Raw genomic sequence first — 19883 nt, 5'->3', positions numbered from 1 at the left:
TGAAGTGGGAGTTGGAGCCTGGTTAGTCTACGAGGGAAATCTGCTGATTGACAGAGATTGAGGATCTGCTCTACTGTAGATCCTGGAGCAGCTGTTGTTGCACTGACACTAATATTTCCTCTCTCGGCTCTATTTCCTCTCTCAGTGTGTGTGTGCGTTTGGACAGATCCTCTTAAAGCGATGCTCCACCCAAACTTTCATTTTTAGTATCAAGTATCAACCCCCTGTGGGCTTGAAAGGTGTATTCACAGGCATATGGCTTGTTTTGTGCACTGTGTAGAGGTTGCCTTTTGTGTGATTAGGGAACTTGGTCAGTTTGGTTTTTTGAACAGTATGACTCTCCCACGTCACTGTCCTTAGTCTCGACACCTCAATGACCTTACTTCAGAAGTTTCTATTTAAGTATTTGTGTATCTGGATTTCTGTCTCAAGGTTTTAACCAGTGGGGTGAGAACTGAAAAGTAGATCAAGGTCAGAGCGCTCATTACTGTCTCCTGCTGCACAGGGAGGGAAGAGACAGGGTGAGACGAGAGCACAGAGGCAATGAATATGCAGGGGTAGATGACAGGGTGTTCAAACTAATGGTGGCAATCGACCTTTACGTCATGTCCACTGACTTTTACTGCATATCCACCACATGGTACTGCACAAGTCTCCTCAACTCGACTTGTTATGCTACTTGTTTTGTTTTGGTGTTCTTTTGCAAAAGTTGTGGATAGTACCTGGTTCTTTGTTTTTTGGTTTCGCTTCCAACAAGTTTTCAAGGGAGACGAGTTGATACCGAAAGGTGCTGTTTAAACACTGCAGACCACTGATAAGTCCAAGAGAATCGTCACTTGTGCGACATGGGATATAATGAAGAAAACTGCCATTTTTTCAATAGGCAAGCCAATGGTGACCGCAGCCAGATTTTAAAAAATGGCAAGCCAGAAAACTACACTGTCAACTACACACTACGCCAGCGGTTCCCAGTCGGTCCAGCCACAGGGTCCAGATTTCTCCTTAGTCATTAGTTCAAAGTCGAAACACAGTTTAAAGGAAATGGCCACTTTAGAATGAAAACACAGACAGTACTTACTGATCCACATGCAGACAAGAAGTCCAGTGTAGTTTTTTAATCCACAAAACTCAGAGGATAACAGCTAGCCGGAATAACAGCTACACTTGAAGTGCATGGAACCCACATTTTGAAAATGTAATAAAACTCCGCTAATGCATTTCAAAAACATCAGAACAGTTTTGTGGATTAAAAAACTACACTGTACTTCTTGTCGGCATGAGGGTCAGTAAGTACTGTCTGTATTTTCATTCTAAAGTGGCCATTTCCTTTAATACATTCGGCATCATCCTTGCATTGGGCCATGTCATTAAGCTAGTTTGCTGTCTCTGTCAGGTAGCTGCCGTCACACACCCTACAGCAGGAAACGATACTTCAGCACTTCAAAATAAAAGCTCTGTGCCAAAGATTCACTGTAGCTACTTAAAAATAAAGTGTGTTTTTTTACAAACTGGTAATGTTTGTGAGTCACTTGCGGTGCATTAAGAATGGACCTGGCCTGAAGTGCAGACATTCCTCTGTTTGGTTCCTGATGGAAGGATTCAGCTAGTGTCACATTGAAGATGGTGTCATCCATTGGATGGTATTAGAATTTATCGCGAATTGGGATAAAAAACAATCACAATAAGAGACTGTGGTACATTTTACATTTACAGGGCCGAGATGATCATGAATATCATGTCCAGCAGCACCCAAAGAGACTGCTGGGCAACCAACAATCTAAGAGACTCTGCAAACACAGGCTAGATACCCACCCATCTTTACAAAGCATTTGCATATTTCATATCAAAAGACATGATACCATTTCAAAGAGTTGAAACCCCTGGCTTTTGGAGATTGTTTTTGCTTGTTATTCCACTAAAAAAAAAAGTTCACTAAAAAGATGTGTCCTGTCTGTGATGCAATAAAAATAGCTGTTTCTTAACAAATTCAGCAAATTTGGATGACTTTCAGGATAATCAGGTGAATCACAAATATTTTGGCCACGATAATCGTGACATGACATCTTCATATCGGCCCATGCCTCATGGTGATCAGCTCAGAATCCCGTCTGCACTGAGGTGATACTATTCAAAGTGGAAAATGAATTGGGAAATGAGGCATCTGATATCTCCTGGCTTCTGTTTTGTGTTTGTTTTCTCTGCTCTTCACTCTATGATACACTGTTTTCTTCATCCTGTTGAAAACCAGCATTGAACCATACCTTATTTGTGTGTCTGAGAGTTCAGAAGTTAACAGTTTACAGTTTTCCAAGTCTCCTCCTGTTCATATGGGCCATTAAAAGATTCCCTCCTAATGCACTTTCAATGTGAGTAATGGGGGACAAAATCCGCAGTCCTCGTTCTGTGAGCAGAAGGAACGATTAGAGCAAGAAAAACCTGTTTTAGTGTTGATTGTGAACCTATGCGGAGCTCTGAGGCTCAATGGCTGCTATAAATCGAAAAGCCATTAGATGAGAGACTGTCTGTCTTTGACTCAGTCTTTCAGGGTAACAGACTGGAGAAGCTGGATCAATATGGCTGAGAGAGACATGGAGAAACATGGACACACACAGAAGGAGAGGAGCAGGGCAGGTATAATGCAGACTGGGGGATTGGATGGTGAAATGGGAATAATGAGGTGCCACAGTCGGAAAGAATATCATTGGGATTCAGCTCTGTCCTGGTGGTGGATTGGGGGTGGCTGAAGTGATGGGAGCGGGGCTGTCAGCTCAGCCTCACCAGGGGTTAGTTTGCGGGTAGGAGACCTGATTGACTGGCTGCTTGACTGAGGAGACTCGGGCTGAATGTGACTGATCTGTCTCCCAGACAGCACTGGGGCGAGAGGACCGTACTCAAGGGATGATGGGTAATAAATGACTCTGAGGGGGTCGCCTCAGGGCTGACGGTGACTGACAGCCAGCTAGGGCTGTGCAGTTATTTTTGAGTATGTGTGTTTGAGGCTTTTTTGTGTGTCTTGGGTGATTAAAGAAAAGGAGAGAGGACAAGTGAGGAGTTTGTTCCAAAAAAAAAAAAAACATTTAAAAAAAAAAAAAACAGCTTCTGTGTCAGATCAGCTGCTGCCATGAAAGTGGCATGAAAGCCAGTTTGTTGAGGAAACTGGTTTTATTTTGTAGTATTTTTTTTTCCAAAATATCGCCTCATTTATTTCAGGTAACACTCTTCCCCAAAATTAATAGAATTTTTTGGAACATCAAAATGCTATTTATTCATTTAGGGAGAAAAGCCATTGAAGAACCAATTTGTAACCTACTTTAAATATATTAAGTAGTATTAAACATTAATGACAAATAGGGTTGCAGCAGTATACCAGTGACAAGGTTTACCGTGGTATGAAAATTGATGGTTATCATTAGGGGTAGGAATCACCAGAGGATCCACGATATGGTATTATCACAATTTAAAATATTTTGTGATTATGCGGAGTATTGCAATTAAATATATTATGATATATTGTGATTTATTACCTTTTTTAGCTGTAAATTAAAGTTTTCAGTCTGTTCATCTCACCTCAGCCATGTTTCTGCAGCAGCAAAATGTATCTAGTGAACTGAAAAATCAATTGATTATAATATTCTAGTAGGCTACCTAAAGTTAAATTTGTATTTGTAATTATATCCTTTATATAATAAAAAAAATCGATAATTGGCACTGTGTGATGATTCAGTATCACAATACTGTGCTGTATTTCCACCCCCACCCTCAGTTATCATATGATGTAGGTTTTCTTATCTATATGAAAAAAAGGAACTGGACATGCAAATTAGTGGTTAGGAATATCTCTGACAATAACAATGCCAACATGCTGATGTTAGGCAGGGACGAGCGAATCTTAATCATGTTCGTCATCGTAGTTTAGTTTGTGGGTTTACTAATATTTACTGCGCAGAGGGAACTCATTCAGCGGCTCCTCTGGCAGCAGCACAGTGTCTGTCCCTCTCCTCTCTTGCTGTGCACACACGGGAGTAGGTGTCATCAGGTGAATTTGTCATAAACCTTTGGTGATGGTGACCTATGACAAAAAAACTGCATGTATGTGAATGTGTGATAGTTGTGGTATCATAACAGCCTGTCAAAGGTTACAGTGTGATGATTAGAGGAGAAATGACAGAGCATAAAGGTCCAGGTGGAAAACCAACAACTCAGTCATTTAGGATTTTGCTAAAAGATGGAAATCAGCTGTTGATTTATATATATAGATCCTAGGGTACATTTTTTTGTGTTTGGGAGCTGTTTAAATGTGTAATTTGTGGTAGATTTATGTTGTTGAACTATTAATATGAATCTGAATCTCACCCTGAGCTACTGTTGTTGTTCACAAAATTTTAGGGCCATATCGCCCAAAAGTGTTTTAAAGCACGGGGTAGAAAGTTCACCAAAGTTTATACAGGCATGTGTGTTCGTGCCTAAGGTAAAAGCAAAAGACTTGTTTTGGTATTTGTACCGAAACTCAAGTGTGGTTACATTTGACACCCAGCTATTTTAAACAGAATACCTTAAGTCTCAAAATGTCACTGTGAAGTATTAAGAATGTTTAGAGAGGGTACAAAATTATTTCCTTTTTTTATGGTATTTGTGAAAAACACTGCACTGCAGACACTTGACAACACAGACTCAGACATAGTGACATAAGGGAGACATTCCTCAGGTGTTTCTCTTGTGACAGCATCACAGTGTCCCCAGAGGGCTCTTATGATCATGTGTTTCTCCCTGAGACAGAGTGAAAGAAGGCGAGAGTGTCTTTACATTCCCAAAATGTCTCTGTCAAGTACCTGAAAGTATTTCTGTGAGTTAGGTACACAGCAGCCCTTCACTATGTTTTGAAATATGCTGTAATGCAGCTCATCAGGTTACAACCCAGAATATTTACTGTGAGCTCTCTGTGTTCGTTTGCTTCACCTCTGAACTACTTTGTTACATCACGGCCATAAAGTGGTAAGATTGGCAGGTTATTTGTACCTGGTTTGCCTGATTAAATGGATGTTGAGTGACTAATAGTGGCTGTTATAGCAGGAAGAGGTAGTCATGGTAACCCGAAGCCTTACGGGGCGTGGAGGTGATAATGTCTTCGCATGTGTAATTCCTGTCTTAATTGTCCTATTCATCCATCCCTCAGTTACAGGAAGGGAGCAGAGGAAATTAACGAGCTCAGATCTGTGTTCTCCTGTGTGTTTTCACAAAAGCCGTCTTAAAATTACACGATTACAATATTAATCTCATCTCGCATCCCTCAGAGTCCAAATCAATTAGGTGAATGGCTCGTAGCTTTAAACATGGCTTTGGTTATAGTCAGTAGAAGAGCGGAGGAGCAGTGCTGTCTCATCAGGCTGTGTGTTTGTGGGTAAAGCTAAAGGCTGTGGCCCAGTTGTAAGAGCATACTGGGATGACTGGGCTCCACAGTGACTCACGTGCACGTCACTTTGGCTCCGGGAGGAGGTACTTTGATCAGGTTTGGCAGGTGAACAGACAGGTGCAGCTCTTGAACACACCTGGTGAAGGATAGGTGACTGAATGTGTGTGTGTTTGGGCGTTAATGCAGGACTTTGAAGTATTTTTTAGGGTGTGTGTGTGTGTTTTGTTCGCCACAAAGGGTAGTCTCAGTCGCACACGTGCACTTTGGCAAACTGGGAGGACAGGATTTGTTTTCATAGTGACTGATTTGTGTGGGAGATTTTCCGTTCGCTCGTTCTTTGGACTTTGGATATGTGAAACTGAACAGTTGGAGGCAAGGTAATAAACCGCTCCTTACTATGCTGCACAGCTATATATTCTTTACTTTTATGAAGCTTAAACAGCTAGATACCTTTGATTAGACACAGTTTAGAGATCATTATGGTGTGAATCATAAGTCAGAGAGTTAATTTACTTGTTCATTCACGTTATTTCACTGTGTATTTCCTGTTTGAATGATGACATGTCTTTTTAGTCCTCCGTTTGTGCGATTTTAATAAAGAGAAACTGTGAGTGTCAGCCCTTCTCTCTGCTGTGTCGTCAAGTTCTTGTTTGGTGTTAGGCACTTTCATATGAGGGCCAGGTTTTGCTCTCAGGTAACCATGGCTACACCGAGTTTCCATAGGTACCAGCCCCTATGCCTCCGTCTTCCACCGCTGTTTGTTTTTCCCAGGAGCGACCCCAGCCAGCCCTGGGTCACGGTGTTCTTTACCAGGCAGTCGTTTGGCTTTTCATACCGGTTCACTTGATCATAGGTCAAGCATTTCCTCTGCTAATACCATCTCTCCATCAGAGACGACTGTAAGGTTGAGTCAGAGGACGCGGCAAGAGGCTCGCAGTATTTCTGTTGCTATAGGGACCAAATTCAAGGATAGTCAGGGTGGATATAAAACCCCACTGTAGGTTTTGTGATCCTCTGTGGGGAAAATTAACATGTTTTACTCCGTTGAGTTGAGAGAGCCGTTTGCCTCATCTTTTCCCCCTGCCTGCTCTTATTCCACTGCGGTGCAGAGATGGTGGGAAAGCCCGCAGTGTGCCACATGGGGCAGACGGCGTAGCAGGACTCATTACTGGCTGATTCCTTTCCTTCCACTGCCTGCAGCACGGCTGAAAAACACCAAATTAGATGCGCCAGGGATCCAGTGGGGGCTCGGTGCAATTTCGGGGCTGTAATCCAGTTGAGAAAGAGTTGGGGTGACTAGAACGAATGCATGAGCCTGAAGGAGCAGACATGTGTGGCTGTAGTTTGCATAGTTATTAACATAATGTACAGAAGGACGTCACGTTGTTCAAATGGGCCGACACATCAGATAACAGCTAACACTGCCAAAAACACAGGCTGCCATGGTATCGCCAGTGTGTGGTTTTAGAGCACATACTAGACTCACAAAGCATGTTATTGTTGCAGAAGCTGGATGTCTTTCCTCTTGACTGGACTTCTGAGATTTATATGGATTTACTGTATCTGCAGCTGACAGCTACTGCCACAGTTATATCAGAACTTCTTGTCTGTCTGTATGGATTCATGTTAGAATCAGTTTGGCTGTGTTTACTACAGGACTTAAATTTTTTTAGTTTGTATTTTTCCCAGAAACTCCTATTTTTTCATGTCCCATCAGATAAAAAATAGGTAAGACACACACCGGGCTGGAAAGTGAATGGAGCGTTTGTGGTGTAATTGTTGCTTGTGTTGCTACAGTTGCATTTTGGTGCATAATTGGCACCTTGTTTCTGTTTTCTCACCACGTTTCTCATTACTTCCTCTAACAGGAAGATTTTTTGAGCTCTGCTCATCACAAGTGGACTTCTTACAGCTGGTGCAGCCACAACCTCACAGCTTAACCAAGTTATTCATCTTTGCTATGTACAGTACCTCCACTGTTGGGCAGAAATTAGTGTAACATGTCATTGAAGCACACTGTTGCATTGTACCAAATGTCTTTTTATGTTTTACGGTCAAAGCTTTTATTGAGGATTCAGAATGAAGCGTTAAATGTCTATCATCATATTTTCATCCTAAAAAGAAAGACAGAAACAAATACTTAAACAAAATCTTACACATTTATTAAGGGATTTTTTTTTTATTAATTCAGCTTTTCTTAATGAATAATCAAAATTTACAGAGCTGTTAGTTTGCTGCAAGACCGCCACTTTAATACACTAAATAAACTAAAGATTATTTTCATTTTCGATTAATCTGTCGATTTGTTGTCTGTAAAATGGTGGTGAAAAGTGTTTCCAAAAGCCCAAGATGGCATCTTTAAATGTCTTCTTTTTGTCCACAACCCAAAATTATCCAGATATTCAGTTTAATTCACAGAGGAGTAAAAGTTGAAAAGGTTAGCAGGTGATAACTAAATGATTATTCGTTACAGCTCTGGGCGTGTGCCTGTGTGTGACAAGCAAGAAAGCAAGTTTTTTGACCGCAGTGAAAATGCTTTTGAAATGCTAAACGCCAGTAAATACGGATTGAAGCCAAATATTTCAGATAATAAAAAATGTTGGAAATTTTGGGAATGATTGCGTCTTGCTTTTTTTCCATTTCATCTAGACTCTTGAAATTTACAATGCTCTGGAGTTATTGGAAACGGTTTGATCACTCGAGTTGCATTTTGGTGCATAATTGGCACCTTGTTTTCTCACCATGTTTCTCATCACTTCCTCTAACAGGAAGATTTTTTGAGCTCTGCTCATCAGAAGTGGACTTCTTACACTGACAGCTCGTGTTTCTACAACCTCACAGCTTAATTCATTCATTCATCTTTGCTATATACACTTGCACTGAAATCTTATTCTATGAGTTGTATAATACTGATAATACAAGTGTAGCCTGATCTTTATCCGCGACTGTGCAGAAATACCGGGTTTAAACAGAATCAGCAGACAGTAAAGCCTTAATGAGTGCCATCATTTTTTTACATGGACACTGTAGTTTATTTTAAGTTGATCTCAAATGCACTGTCCTGGTGGCGTAAATCATTGTGGGTGCACAAAATCCACAGTTGAAAATAGTCCCAAGAAATAATCATCACTCAAACTGGGGTACAGTGCGACTGTGTGCTAACGAGTTGGAGTTGGTAATTTTGTGGGATTTCAAGAAAAAATCTAGATTATAGCCAGCCTTGTATTTCAAACATTTGCTGCTTCTTTAAATATAATATTTTCAGATATAAATCAATTCAAATGAAACGAAATACAGTCCAGGTTTTCCAAAGACAGTAAAGGTCAGACTCATTAAACCAGAATCAGGTTCCAAAAGAACACAATAAAACTCAGTCAGTAAAACGCAACTGTCCAATGGAAATTTGTCTCTGCTGGTCTCACACACAATCCTACATCATGAAGCTGTTTTCTCTCACTCTGTCTCTCTCAGTGACACAGTCTATTTACAGACAGTGTCCAGAGAAGATTAGATGTAGTCAGTCAGATACATCATCAGAGAGGGTGAGAGAAACCAATATGCAGCTCAGTGTCTGCTGCCGCAGGCCTGGTGTCAGGATCGATGCTGCAGAGTTACTCCTCTCCTCTCTGGTCCCACTGCTCTCTGTCCAAGGGCGACGTCCTGAAACACACACTGGGCTCAAGGTCGTTCACCTACAGTGCTGCAATCACTGAACACCACTGCATTACTGTGGCAGGATTACGCCGGCTTCTGGATGTGTGTTTAGGTGAATCTCATTATATTGATCAATATCTGATATTGTCTTTCTTCATGTCTCTTCTCTCCAGACCTCCCTGCCTCCTCGCTGCAGTACCAGTGCGGATCAGTGGACTACCTGTGTTCTCCACGGCTGGTAAAGAAAGGTCCGACCCCCAGACCATGTCACGACAGGCCAGCCATCAAACCCCGGCCCCAGCCCTCCACCTCACCCAGACCGCCAACCGCACAGAAACCTCAAGGTAAAACACTGTGACACCGTGCGGCCCCCCTTTCAAGGCCAGCTTTGACAGTGGGGCTGTCATTATAATTGAAAGGTGCAGCAGGATCAGACCGCCGCTATTGAGCTGTCATTTTTCCAGCTCTGATAAACACTCTTCAATAACATAGTACGTGTCAGCTGTCCGACCTCACTCTGTCACTCACACAGCTCAGTAGGTCACCTCTGATAGAGCTGCGGGTGTAAAGCAGGCCAGCGGCTCCCAAGTGTTCATGTTTGGGCATCATTTGAAGAATGCTAAATATGAGCAACATGTGTTGTGTTTTGAGATTTACTGAGAATCATTGTAGGACATGACACTACAGACTTGGCCCCGATATTGAAGTGGCTCACAACAATTCAAAGTTTGATGGAGGATTGTATGAATAATGATCATCCTCATTATGCAGTCCCTCCAGGATGCGTCGATGGTGCGATCACAATGTTGTCTAGTTGCTGCCAATGTGACTATTTAATTTGGGAAGCGTAGGATTCTCTCAGCGCCTTCTTGCCCCCATCTTTCTGTTTTTCTGTTGAGGGACAGTGAGCTCTGTGCCTGGGAGTCACACACACACAGTGACAGGGCTAACTGTTAGCATCATACAGCTAACGTTACTCAGTGGTTATTGATCCATTTCAGTCGTGTCGTTTCGGTGTTTGTGCGAGATTGTTGGGAGCGTTAAACAGCTCAGTGGAGGATGTTAGCTGCTGTTGCTGCTCTGTTAGCTTGTGCTAACTGTGCAGAGAGCAGGACGAGAGCGGCTCACGCACACAGACCTTCAGCGCCACCTTGAACTCACTGTGCCATCACAGATAAATTCTAATTCAGTAGGAAACACTTAATGCTCGTAATAATGTGCTCTGGTTTCGTGACAGCACCGCAACTATTTTTACAATTTTATGAAGCCCCCATAATTTCATTGCAAAAAAACACCTATGAACATTGCAACATGAATCACATTTTTTTAGTAAAGCTGCCATGAAATCAGGCCACAACAGTCAGCCCATGAAATCCTGGAGGGAGTGATTATCACCTCCGCTAAGCAGCTTTTGTTTGCAGTTCAGGTTGTGTGTTTGTCAGAGCTGCAATGACAAATTGATTAGTTGTCCGCTATTAAATTAATTAATGTGATAATCATTTAATTAGTTTGAGAATTTCTTTTAGTCTGAATTCTCTGATTCCAGCTTCTTAAATGTGGATATTTTCTGGTTTCTTTACTCCTCTATGACAGTAAAGGCACTTGCACATGATTGCCAAGTTTACCGTTTTCAGTTGAAATCGTTGTCGTATAAACAGGACCTTAAAATGATCATCCAGATTTGATGCATTTATTTTTATCAGACTCCAAAGGTGTGCTGTATAACATTATTTTCAAACATTTTGGTGGCGTCTTGGCACACTGAACATCAAATGCACCACGCTCGACTTCACCACACCACAGGCTGGATGGGCCGTAGCTGCTGTGGTAGTGGTCCAATTACATGTTGCATTAAATCCAAGAACACTTGCAGAGATTGGCTACGAGCAAAACCATGCACATAGGCTTTTTTTTTTTTTTTGAAAATCTGGGTACAAAAAGGACAACTGCAGGCATCCAAGTTTCAATACTACTTCTCGTGTGTAGTTTCAGTGATTGCCACATCTAGTTCCTGGCCAGTGTTGGTACAGTTTTAGCTGCTCTCTGAGGATGAGCTACTGGTAGAATGAATATGCTAGAGAAAAATGTATCTAGAAATATGTCAGCAGTTAACCACCAGTAATATAAATCCCTTTTATTCTTTTCTGTCAAGCAGAAAATGCCTTTTATCAAAATGGACTACCAGTTATAATAAAGTGCTCAGAGATAAGGAAACTGATAATATGATGTATTTTTCCACTTGGCCTTATTCTAATGGTGGTGCTTTGTAATACATACACCTGACTTCCTCTCCAAAGCCTTTTTTAATTCCACTTGTAGCTCATCCTGAGAGAGTAGTGACTGTGCAGCAGGGATGTTTTGCGGGGGTAGGAACTAAAAATGCAGTTACAGTAACACAAGTTCCTCACTCCCTCAAAAGGTCCCAAGAAAAGCTCCTCAGCATGTCACTGTTGCTTATATGACATTTTGTCCCCGTGACTAAACAAAGTAAAACATCTTATCTTGGGCCCAGTCCTGTCATTTGCACACAGTTTGCAAAGAAAAGTCTACTCAACCTTTTTGTTTCTATCAGTGGCGCACAGCTACAGAGGAAGTACTCAAATTAAAAACAGCAACACATCATCACACGTCATGGCTTCAAACATTTAGGTTTCTGAAAATGAAATATATGCAAATATACAGGCTAGACAGTGAATTTGTGAGTGCATAGTGTGCAGGCATGCGTAAGTGCAGTGTGCACTGTAAAGACAGCGTTGTCATTTCTCTCTGTTTTTTTCTAACCTAACTGGAACCGCGGTGACTTACGCATACGCTCATCTCAGCATCCTGTTCTGAAATAAGGAAGTTGGCAGAGAGCTGAAGCTCAGTGTTGGTCTCGCTCTGCAGTGCTACTTTTTGCTTCTGTCTTGGACTGTATTTTGTATCCTGTGGAGGTTTATCTTGAGGCTTTTTTTTAAAAAAAACAAAAAAAAACAAGGAACAAGCAGGCTTCACACATGAACTCAGCCATGGAGGTTTTCTCACTTGGATTTATACGTGTCACCTGATTGCTTTTCTTACTCTCATGCTTCTCTCTCGCTCTGCTGTCTTTGCCTCCTCTGGATTTCTGCATGTGTAGTGCCCCCTAAACCTTCGCACCTGCTCGCCCTTGGGCAAGACAAGAAGCCGAAGAGGATCCCTCCACCACCATCCAGGCCTCTGCCAGCTCCCCCTCCTCCGCCTAAACCAAAGCCCAGTCTAACTCCTCCTGGCTTGGGAGCACAGCCGCAGAAAGAGGCCCAGAAGGTGGGGCTGCTCATCGAGAGGTTCGAGAATTCAAGGTAAGGCCATCGGGAGGAAATTTTGTCAGAAACCTTGCTCGTCTTGCTTGTCAGACTCATATGTCTGCTCTGTAATGGTTTGGGTATGTGTGGATGTGTGAGTCAGCTTACAAAGAGGAGTTTCCTAGTGTGAACTCGGATCTACTGCTCATGTGGGCTGCTTGAATGTTAAGGCTTGAGGATGAAATTTAAGAAAACCTTAAACACTTTTACCCTCTCATTATTTTTCTGGTTTAACAGTCTGTTGATTCTTTATTTGGCTGTGGTTGATAATGCTTCATTTTTTGTTTTCCCAGGGTCCCCATCCTGGGGGTGCTCCCACGGTCCCAGCTGCACCTGTGTCTGAAGATGGACACTGCGTCTGACATCACTTCCTCCTGCGCTCAGGACACCACGGCAAAGGTCGCAGGAGACTCCTCACCCGTGGACAAACTTGCACTTGGCACCTCCGAACGGACTCACGATGTGTCTGAACTTTCCTGTCTGGCTTCTGTGCACATCGATGGCTCAGATGATGCCCCGCTGGACGACTGTGATATCTCACACAGCGTCGGTTGCCTTGACGACGTGGAGCGGGAGGAAGGCTCCTCCAACGAGCTCCTGGACAATCCGGACTCCTCCGAGCAAAACGGGAAGATCCCAAACCGGGACAGTGGCATCGATAGCCCGTCCTGCGCAGCAGAAGGGGAGGTGTTCCCCAATGAGGATGCCATCGACGAGGAGGACCATTACGACAGCGTCACTGAAACAGAGAGTGTGTCCTGCTGCGTTACTCTGGGCAACAAGCGAGACTCAACGCAGGATGAGGACAGTGACTTGGATGAGGGGAGCAGTGGAGAAATGCACTCTCTGACAGACACACAGACTGGCTATCTGACAGATGCACACTCAGAGGCGCATAAAGTGAGTACCTCGCATGTTTAAGCATCATCAAAGTCATAATCATAAACCTGAACGTCCATAATTTAAAGCCTGAATAAACTGAGGTGGTCATTAGTGTCTCCCAGTTCTCCCCAATAGCTACACTTTTTAATTTATATTTCATGTTACATCATAATTTTGAGGAATTTTCAGGACGTGTTTAAACTGAGCACATCCTGCGAGTTTAAAAGCCTCATCTCAGACAGTCAGACTGCCTTTCATGTAGTGGAAAAAGTAGCTTGTGCCTATTATTATCTCAGCCTGGGTGAACAATTTCAAAGAATACTTCTGCATGAAACGTTAGACACAGTTACAGCCTCACTTTGCGGTCACAAGTGACTGACTTGTATCTAAAAGCAGCTCTGCCGTTACATAAAAGGATGAATACCTGCCCAAAAGCTGTAACAGGAGCTTGTGATGGCTGCTAGATAAAAGAGCCCAGAGACGGATATCTCCGCACAGCTTAGCTAAGGTTTCAGTTTTCTCTTGTCCTTCAGTTTGGCTATTGATTGTAAACAACACTGATACCTTAAGCAGTGAACATACTGTCTCCTTGTGACCTATATGTGCTGTGAATGTATCATTAGGGTCAAGTCTTAAAGGGCAACTTCGGTATTTTTCAACCTGGGCCCTTTTTCCTAGTTTTTGTGTCTAAATTGTTGAGGGAAACAGCAATTATTGAAACTGTTCCAGTATTGAATGGGACTGCAGCCAGCAGCTGCTGAACAGGCTGCAGTATAACCACTCAAAGCATGCGGCGCCATCAATTTATGTCCACTAAAAGTGTTTGTTTTGCCACTGATGAGCTCAGATTGTTATCAGAAGTGTCTGACAACATTATGAAAAGGATCCCTACAGAGGTTGACTTTTTCTTTAAGTGTACGACCTTTTTTGGTTAACCAGAAACAGCCCCAAAATCGTCATCGCCAAGTCCACCAGACTCCATTTAAAAAAACAGTAATTTTATTGCTGTAAAAACACACTTCATTCAAAGTCAACAGAAATGGAATAAAACTCACAAAAGCTGTCTTGGATTGTTGGTTTGGTTTTCCCACTTTTCCAACAATCATAGGCTACAGCTTTCTCTTTCATTAGTGGACCATTTTCAAAACTTTCTGTTCCTGTTTGTCACTTACACACAAAAACATGGAAAAACAGAGTCCAGGTAGAAAAATACCAAAGTCACCCTTTAAAATATTCTGGCGTGCTAAAGAAAAAGAGATTTGTAGAAACAGCACAAAAAATGTTCTACAGCAGAAACTCAGGGCAGAGTTTGAGGAATCAAGCAGTTAAGTAGATGTACATATCATTGCTTTCATGGGCGTTAGCAGGAGATATCTCCCCAGTACTGTTTTAACGCTGCAAAACACACCCAAAGTTCACAGGAACATCACATGAATGTACAAACACGTCCTCTGCTGACCGCCCACGCCCACAGTCTTTTGGGGAAAGGTATCTCTGCTCTCCAGTGTTTCCTGATCCCAACACTGCTGTGCACAGGAAGGGTGTGTTGTTATGTGTCTCTGTGCATGTGTGTCTGCAGGAACGTTTGTGACACTCCAGCTGTCTTGTTGATGGCTGCATAATGACAGCCTTGTTACAGAGGATGTGGGTTGTCAGTGATGTGCGTTGCAAGAGGTTAAGAGACTGAACTTTTTTTTTTTTTTCTTTTTTTTTGCAACAATGAAAATGTTAAGTTTCGCTTTTGATAGCATAATAATAGCTGGTAATTTTAGATATTCATACAGTGCATGATCTGTGGTGAAAGTTTCAGCAACCCATCTGTGCTGTGTGTGTAAATATGTGTGTATAATAATGCAAGCGTGTGTGTGCGTGTTTATGTGGCAGATAGTAGTTGTGAAACCTACGTTGTCGCAATCGGCTTTGGTGGCCATGATGTGTGTTTTCCGTGTCATTCTTGCAATGAACTTTATCAACAAACATCATTTCTAATGTGAAATCAATAATCTTTGTGATGTCATCTCAGCTTTGACAAGTCATAATGAGAGAAAGAGAAAGAGACACATCTTCATTTTCACCACCTCAGCAAATAGCGTTCATTCGTTACCACGTCTGAACTAAACCGCTGACTAGAATAGAGTTCTGTGAATGTCAGTTCATAGTTATTGGCTCCGGATGCTGCAGACTGTTGCCTCAGCTATAAGCATTAAAGGATAAGTCTGCTGATATTTTATATTTTGTCTTATTGTGAACAAATCCCATAAAAAGAAGAAAAGCCAATAATTAATTGTTCGTAGTGTAGACAAAGACTGTTATAGTAAGCCTATACCTGACTCAGAATTATGTCAGCGCAATCAGATTTGGCCCTTTAATATGAATATTTGGCAATTTGTGGTTTTTAAGTTTGAACAGGGCTCAGCGGGACAGTCAGCGTAACAGCAGCATTCATGTAATAAAGTGAACAAGCTAACAGTGCTATCGACAGATCAGAAATGTGCAAGTTTCTTTGCAGACACTAGATATCAAACAAAAGTCAGGGTTTGTGTCGTATTAAGTATCTGTGAGCTGTAAAGTCACCACTTCTAAGCAGAAGAGAGAAGATAATGTTATGTTAGAGCCTTACGGTGCAAAGTTTCTCCTCCTCTGTGCTGCTGTGTCACATCCGCAGCTGACTGTACCAAAACGTAGCATGAAAGTCAAGAGTGCTCGCTCTGCAGCAAAATCTGGGAACCAAAATGTCCTCAGAAGTACAGCACACAGCACACTGACTAGCAAAAAAAACCTGCAAGCAGAGGTCGGCAACCTTTCTTGCAGAAGAAGCCATTTTTGGCCCAAAAAAAAAATAAAATTCTGTCTGGAGCTGCAAAACATATTTGAGCCTCATAATTAAGGTAACACAGCCCCTTTTAAGGTGAATTTGGCCTATCAACATTGCTAATAGATCTAAATGAGCATTCATTAATATGATTTAGCACTATTATGGATTTGGAGTCCACAGCTAGCCTAGCTTGGGAGACTCAAGGCAACTGCAGCCATCGCCAGTGATGTTTTTAGAGGAAAAGGCACCAGGCCAGATGTGTAACACACATTTTAGTTTTGAAAAAAATCATTAAATCAGTGTATAGGCTAAGGTTATTCTTTATCATATTGTTGTCTGTGAAAGCCACAGGGAGCCACTGGAGAGGATCCAAAGAGCAGGTTGGCGACCCCTACCTTAGAGCTTTATTGTTGTCCGATAAGTATTATCAGTGAGTCACACTGTTGCACTGTCTGACATCATGTTCCGTCATTACAGTGAACATGAGCACTGTTAGGGCTGGGTGTCATTTACAAAATTATGATGCTAGTACCACTGCCAGTGCTGTTAAAGTGATACCAACAGAGAACATCATTTGAAATAATCCCTCTGCATTTTATGCATTTGTTTTTATCAGAAGCCACAGGCGTATAGTGTAGCCATACTTTCAGACATTTTAGTTGCGTCACAGCGCGCTGAACTCCCAACTCCATCAAGTGCACTGCGCTCACCTTGCACTACACCACAGACTGTGGGTTGTAGCTGCTGCAGCAGTGGGTCAATCACTCATCGCATTGAATCAAAGAATGCTTGAGGTGAATGACTACGAGCAAAACCATAAAAATAGTCTTTTTTGTCTAGATCTTGGTACAAAAAGGATCAAATGCAGATATAGTTTGACTGGAGAAGTGTCAATTCTGCTTGATACAGGGTTGTTTTGGTTGATACTTTAAAGGTATTGCGCACCGATACCCAACCCTGAGCACAGTAGTTAATTTTGAGGCGACCGCATGTACACCATCCTGTGGCACTAAAACCACAATATACAAGTTACTCAAGTAATGTTTGCTAAAAACTACAGCACCCAGCTGTTTTAGGAAATTAGTCTTAAAAACTGACAAGCTGCGGAAGGGATGGGAAGCACTGGTACGTGGTTGGGGTTTTTTTTCCCATCAGATTTGTGGACAATAAACAAAAATATAGAATATCATCAGCTTTAACCTTTAACGTTTTGTAGTTAAAGCCTTGTTTGGTTGATAAATAATTGGTATTCACATGAAACACAGATTATTTTATAGTATCACATTCAAAACTTTAGTAACTGACCTTTGCTAGCATCACCAAGAGGAATGCATTTCATTAAGTGAGCTCACGTTTGGTAATATTGACTCCATCGTGCACCTCCAATCATTGTGATCGTTATTTTAACACTTTATTTATTCATTTATCCCATTTATGTAGTATTAACAGTACAGAAAACAACAATAACAGAGAAAATGAAAATAAAGATATGTATTACAGTTAAATAATTATAGACTAATATACTGTTCACGCATTTAAATGACAAAAATAAGGGCGTCACTTTGCAGTAGACCATTTATATCACAATTACATACTGTAGGTGTCGAAGTATACTGTAAAGGCTTTACAGATCAAGACCACAAAAGAGATATATAACTAAAAAATCAACAGAAAACAAATAAATAAACAAATAAGATAATGAATTTAATCATAGCATGCTAAAGTTGTCGACAGTCAGAATAGTTGGAGGTCAAAATGTCGTCATTTAAGTGATCCATTTAAAATGAACCTCTGTTTCTCAACATTGAAGGCACATCATGACCTCATGACTTCATCCTTTCTATGAAATATGGAGGGCAGGCAGCCTTCTATCTAATCAGGATTAATTGTTGAGCAAACAACAGGCAAATTTGAAATGAGGCTTTCCAGTAAATTGCCATAAATGGATTTGGGACCACAGCTTTAAATGGACCTAAACAAGGCTGTGATTGCTTTTACAGTAAACATTCCACTTATCTCAACTCAGCATAACAAACCCATAATTCTTGTTTCACACTAATAAACCAACAATAAACCAAATGATTTTATTTTCAAAAGACTTTGCTATACAAGAAGCAGTATAAAGGTGAAGGAGGGATGAAAGTTCTGCAGTGTATCGTCTGTTTTTGTCGACTGTCGTGACTAATGCATCAGTGTAGCTGGTTTGAATTACATGACCGTGTCTCTGCTGTGTTAGTCACAGAAACAAAATGTGTATATGATTTCAGCATTTTTCAAAGACTGATTCGTGGCTATCATTTTTAAAACCAAAGGTGCCGTCTGCCTTGAACTCTGGATGCTGAACTCTTGTCTCAAAGAAGAACTGGGAGATTTCCTTAGTCACATTATGATGGAGTGTCTGTTCACATGTTATTATTGTCTGTTTTCATGCCTAATCCTTGGTATCTGTCTGTCTCCCTCAGTGCTCAGAGGCTCAGAAGCTCCTGAACATCGCCAAAGAGCTTCTCCAAACTGAAGAGGCCTACGTCAAAAGACTCAACCTCCTCGACCAGGTAACGTCCGGCTTCTGTCTCTTATTACCTGTCAGTGTGGTTGTGAGTGTGTCACAGAGTGTTTTGGATGCCTCTGGTCCAAATTTCAATCTCCTAAGTGTGCCAGTGGTGTTAGTGATTGAGATCAGGGCTGAGCTGGATTAAAACTGGCACTGTGATCCACTGGACAACAAGCCCTTCCTCTGTTGACTGGATTACTCAGAGCGGTGTTAGCACAGTCATGTGAGGAACTGGTTGGGTGTGTGTTTTATATTTATACATGTGCAGCATAAATACAGCTTTGTCATCACAGAGCTCAGCATGTGCACGAAGAATGTGTGTCCACTGGATAGTGCAGCACATATTGGTGTGTGTGTGTGTGTGTGTGTGTTGTCTGCCCTCACAGTACCCTCTTTCACTACTTGTATGTAAATCTTGTGGATTAAAGATGTTTCCTGACTCTTCACTGGGTTCATGATTAGAAAGCTCTTTGAAAAAACTGTTTGGGCTCCACGATGCTGCCCAGATTTAGCTGTTTTGGATGGAGAATTCCGCTCCAACCATTAAAATAGTCCTGTAAACACTACACAAACTCCACCAGTTCTTCGATGTTTATTCTTTTGAATTAATCGCACTGACAAAGAATGCAAGTCTCTGGAGCAGTTGAACGCTAAAGCTGCACTGATTTGTCGATTAAGTCAATCAAAAGAAACTTATTCGACAACTAAATGTCAAAGATTTGCTGGTTTTAGCTCCTTAAATATGATCATTTGCTGCTTTTCTTTGTCATATATGACAGTAAATTATGTATGATGCAGTAAACATATGATAGTCTTTGGATTTTGAACTGTTGAGTGGACAAAAGGAGCAATTTGAAGACGTCACGTTGATCTGTGGGAATTGTGATGAGCATTTTTTTTTTTTACCATTTTTTGACATTTTCTAGACTAAACGATTGATCGATTACTTGTGAAACTAATCAGGAGGTTAATTCATAATAAAACTAATTGTTACTTGCAGCTCTATTTAGCCCTGAGCTAATTTTTTCTGAAGGTTTTTACATACAAGATTCTTTTTTTAGTTAATATATTAGTCATTTGCTTTGTTAAATATCAAGAAATAGTCAATAATGTTTTCAATTTGTCAACAATTTTCCAAAGCTCAAGTTAACATATTTAAATTCTGTGTTTGAGTCCATTGAGTCCAAAACCCAAGTAAGTTAAGTTTACTTCTAAAAGCAGTACATATTGACATTTTAGTAGCTGCAG

General features: G+C 41.4%; 1 protein-coding gene across 1 annotated transcript in view; it reads left to right on the top strand.

Moving 5' to 3' along the window:
• The window catches only part of fgd (faciogenital dysplasia), an 85880-nt gene that overhangs the window by 41319 nt on the left and 24678 nt on the right, over positions 1-19883 (top strand). The window contains exons 2-5 of the mRNA XM_049582050.1: positions 9238-9408; positions 12183-12384; positions 12681-13287; positions 18547-18636. Of these exons, the coding sequence (XP_049438007.1) occupies positions 9238-9408; positions 12183-12384; positions 12681-13287; positions 18547-18636 (1070 nt within the window). The remainder of the gene's footprint in view (positions 1-9237; positions 9409-12182; positions 12385-12680; positions 13288-18546; positions 18637-19883) is intronic.

The sequence above is a fragment of the Epinephelus fuscoguttatus genome, linkage group LG7 (assembly GCF_011397635.1).
Source record: "Epinephelus fuscoguttatus linkage group LG7, E.fuscoguttatus.final_Chr_v1".
NCBI classification, from domain to species: domain Eukaryota; kingdom Metazoa; phylum Chordata; class Actinopteri; order Perciformes; family Serranidae; genus Epinephelus; species Epinephelus fuscoguttatus.
The sequence above is the reverse complement of the archived record's forward strand: the minus strand, read 5'-3'. Positions and strand labels throughout refer to the sequence as shown.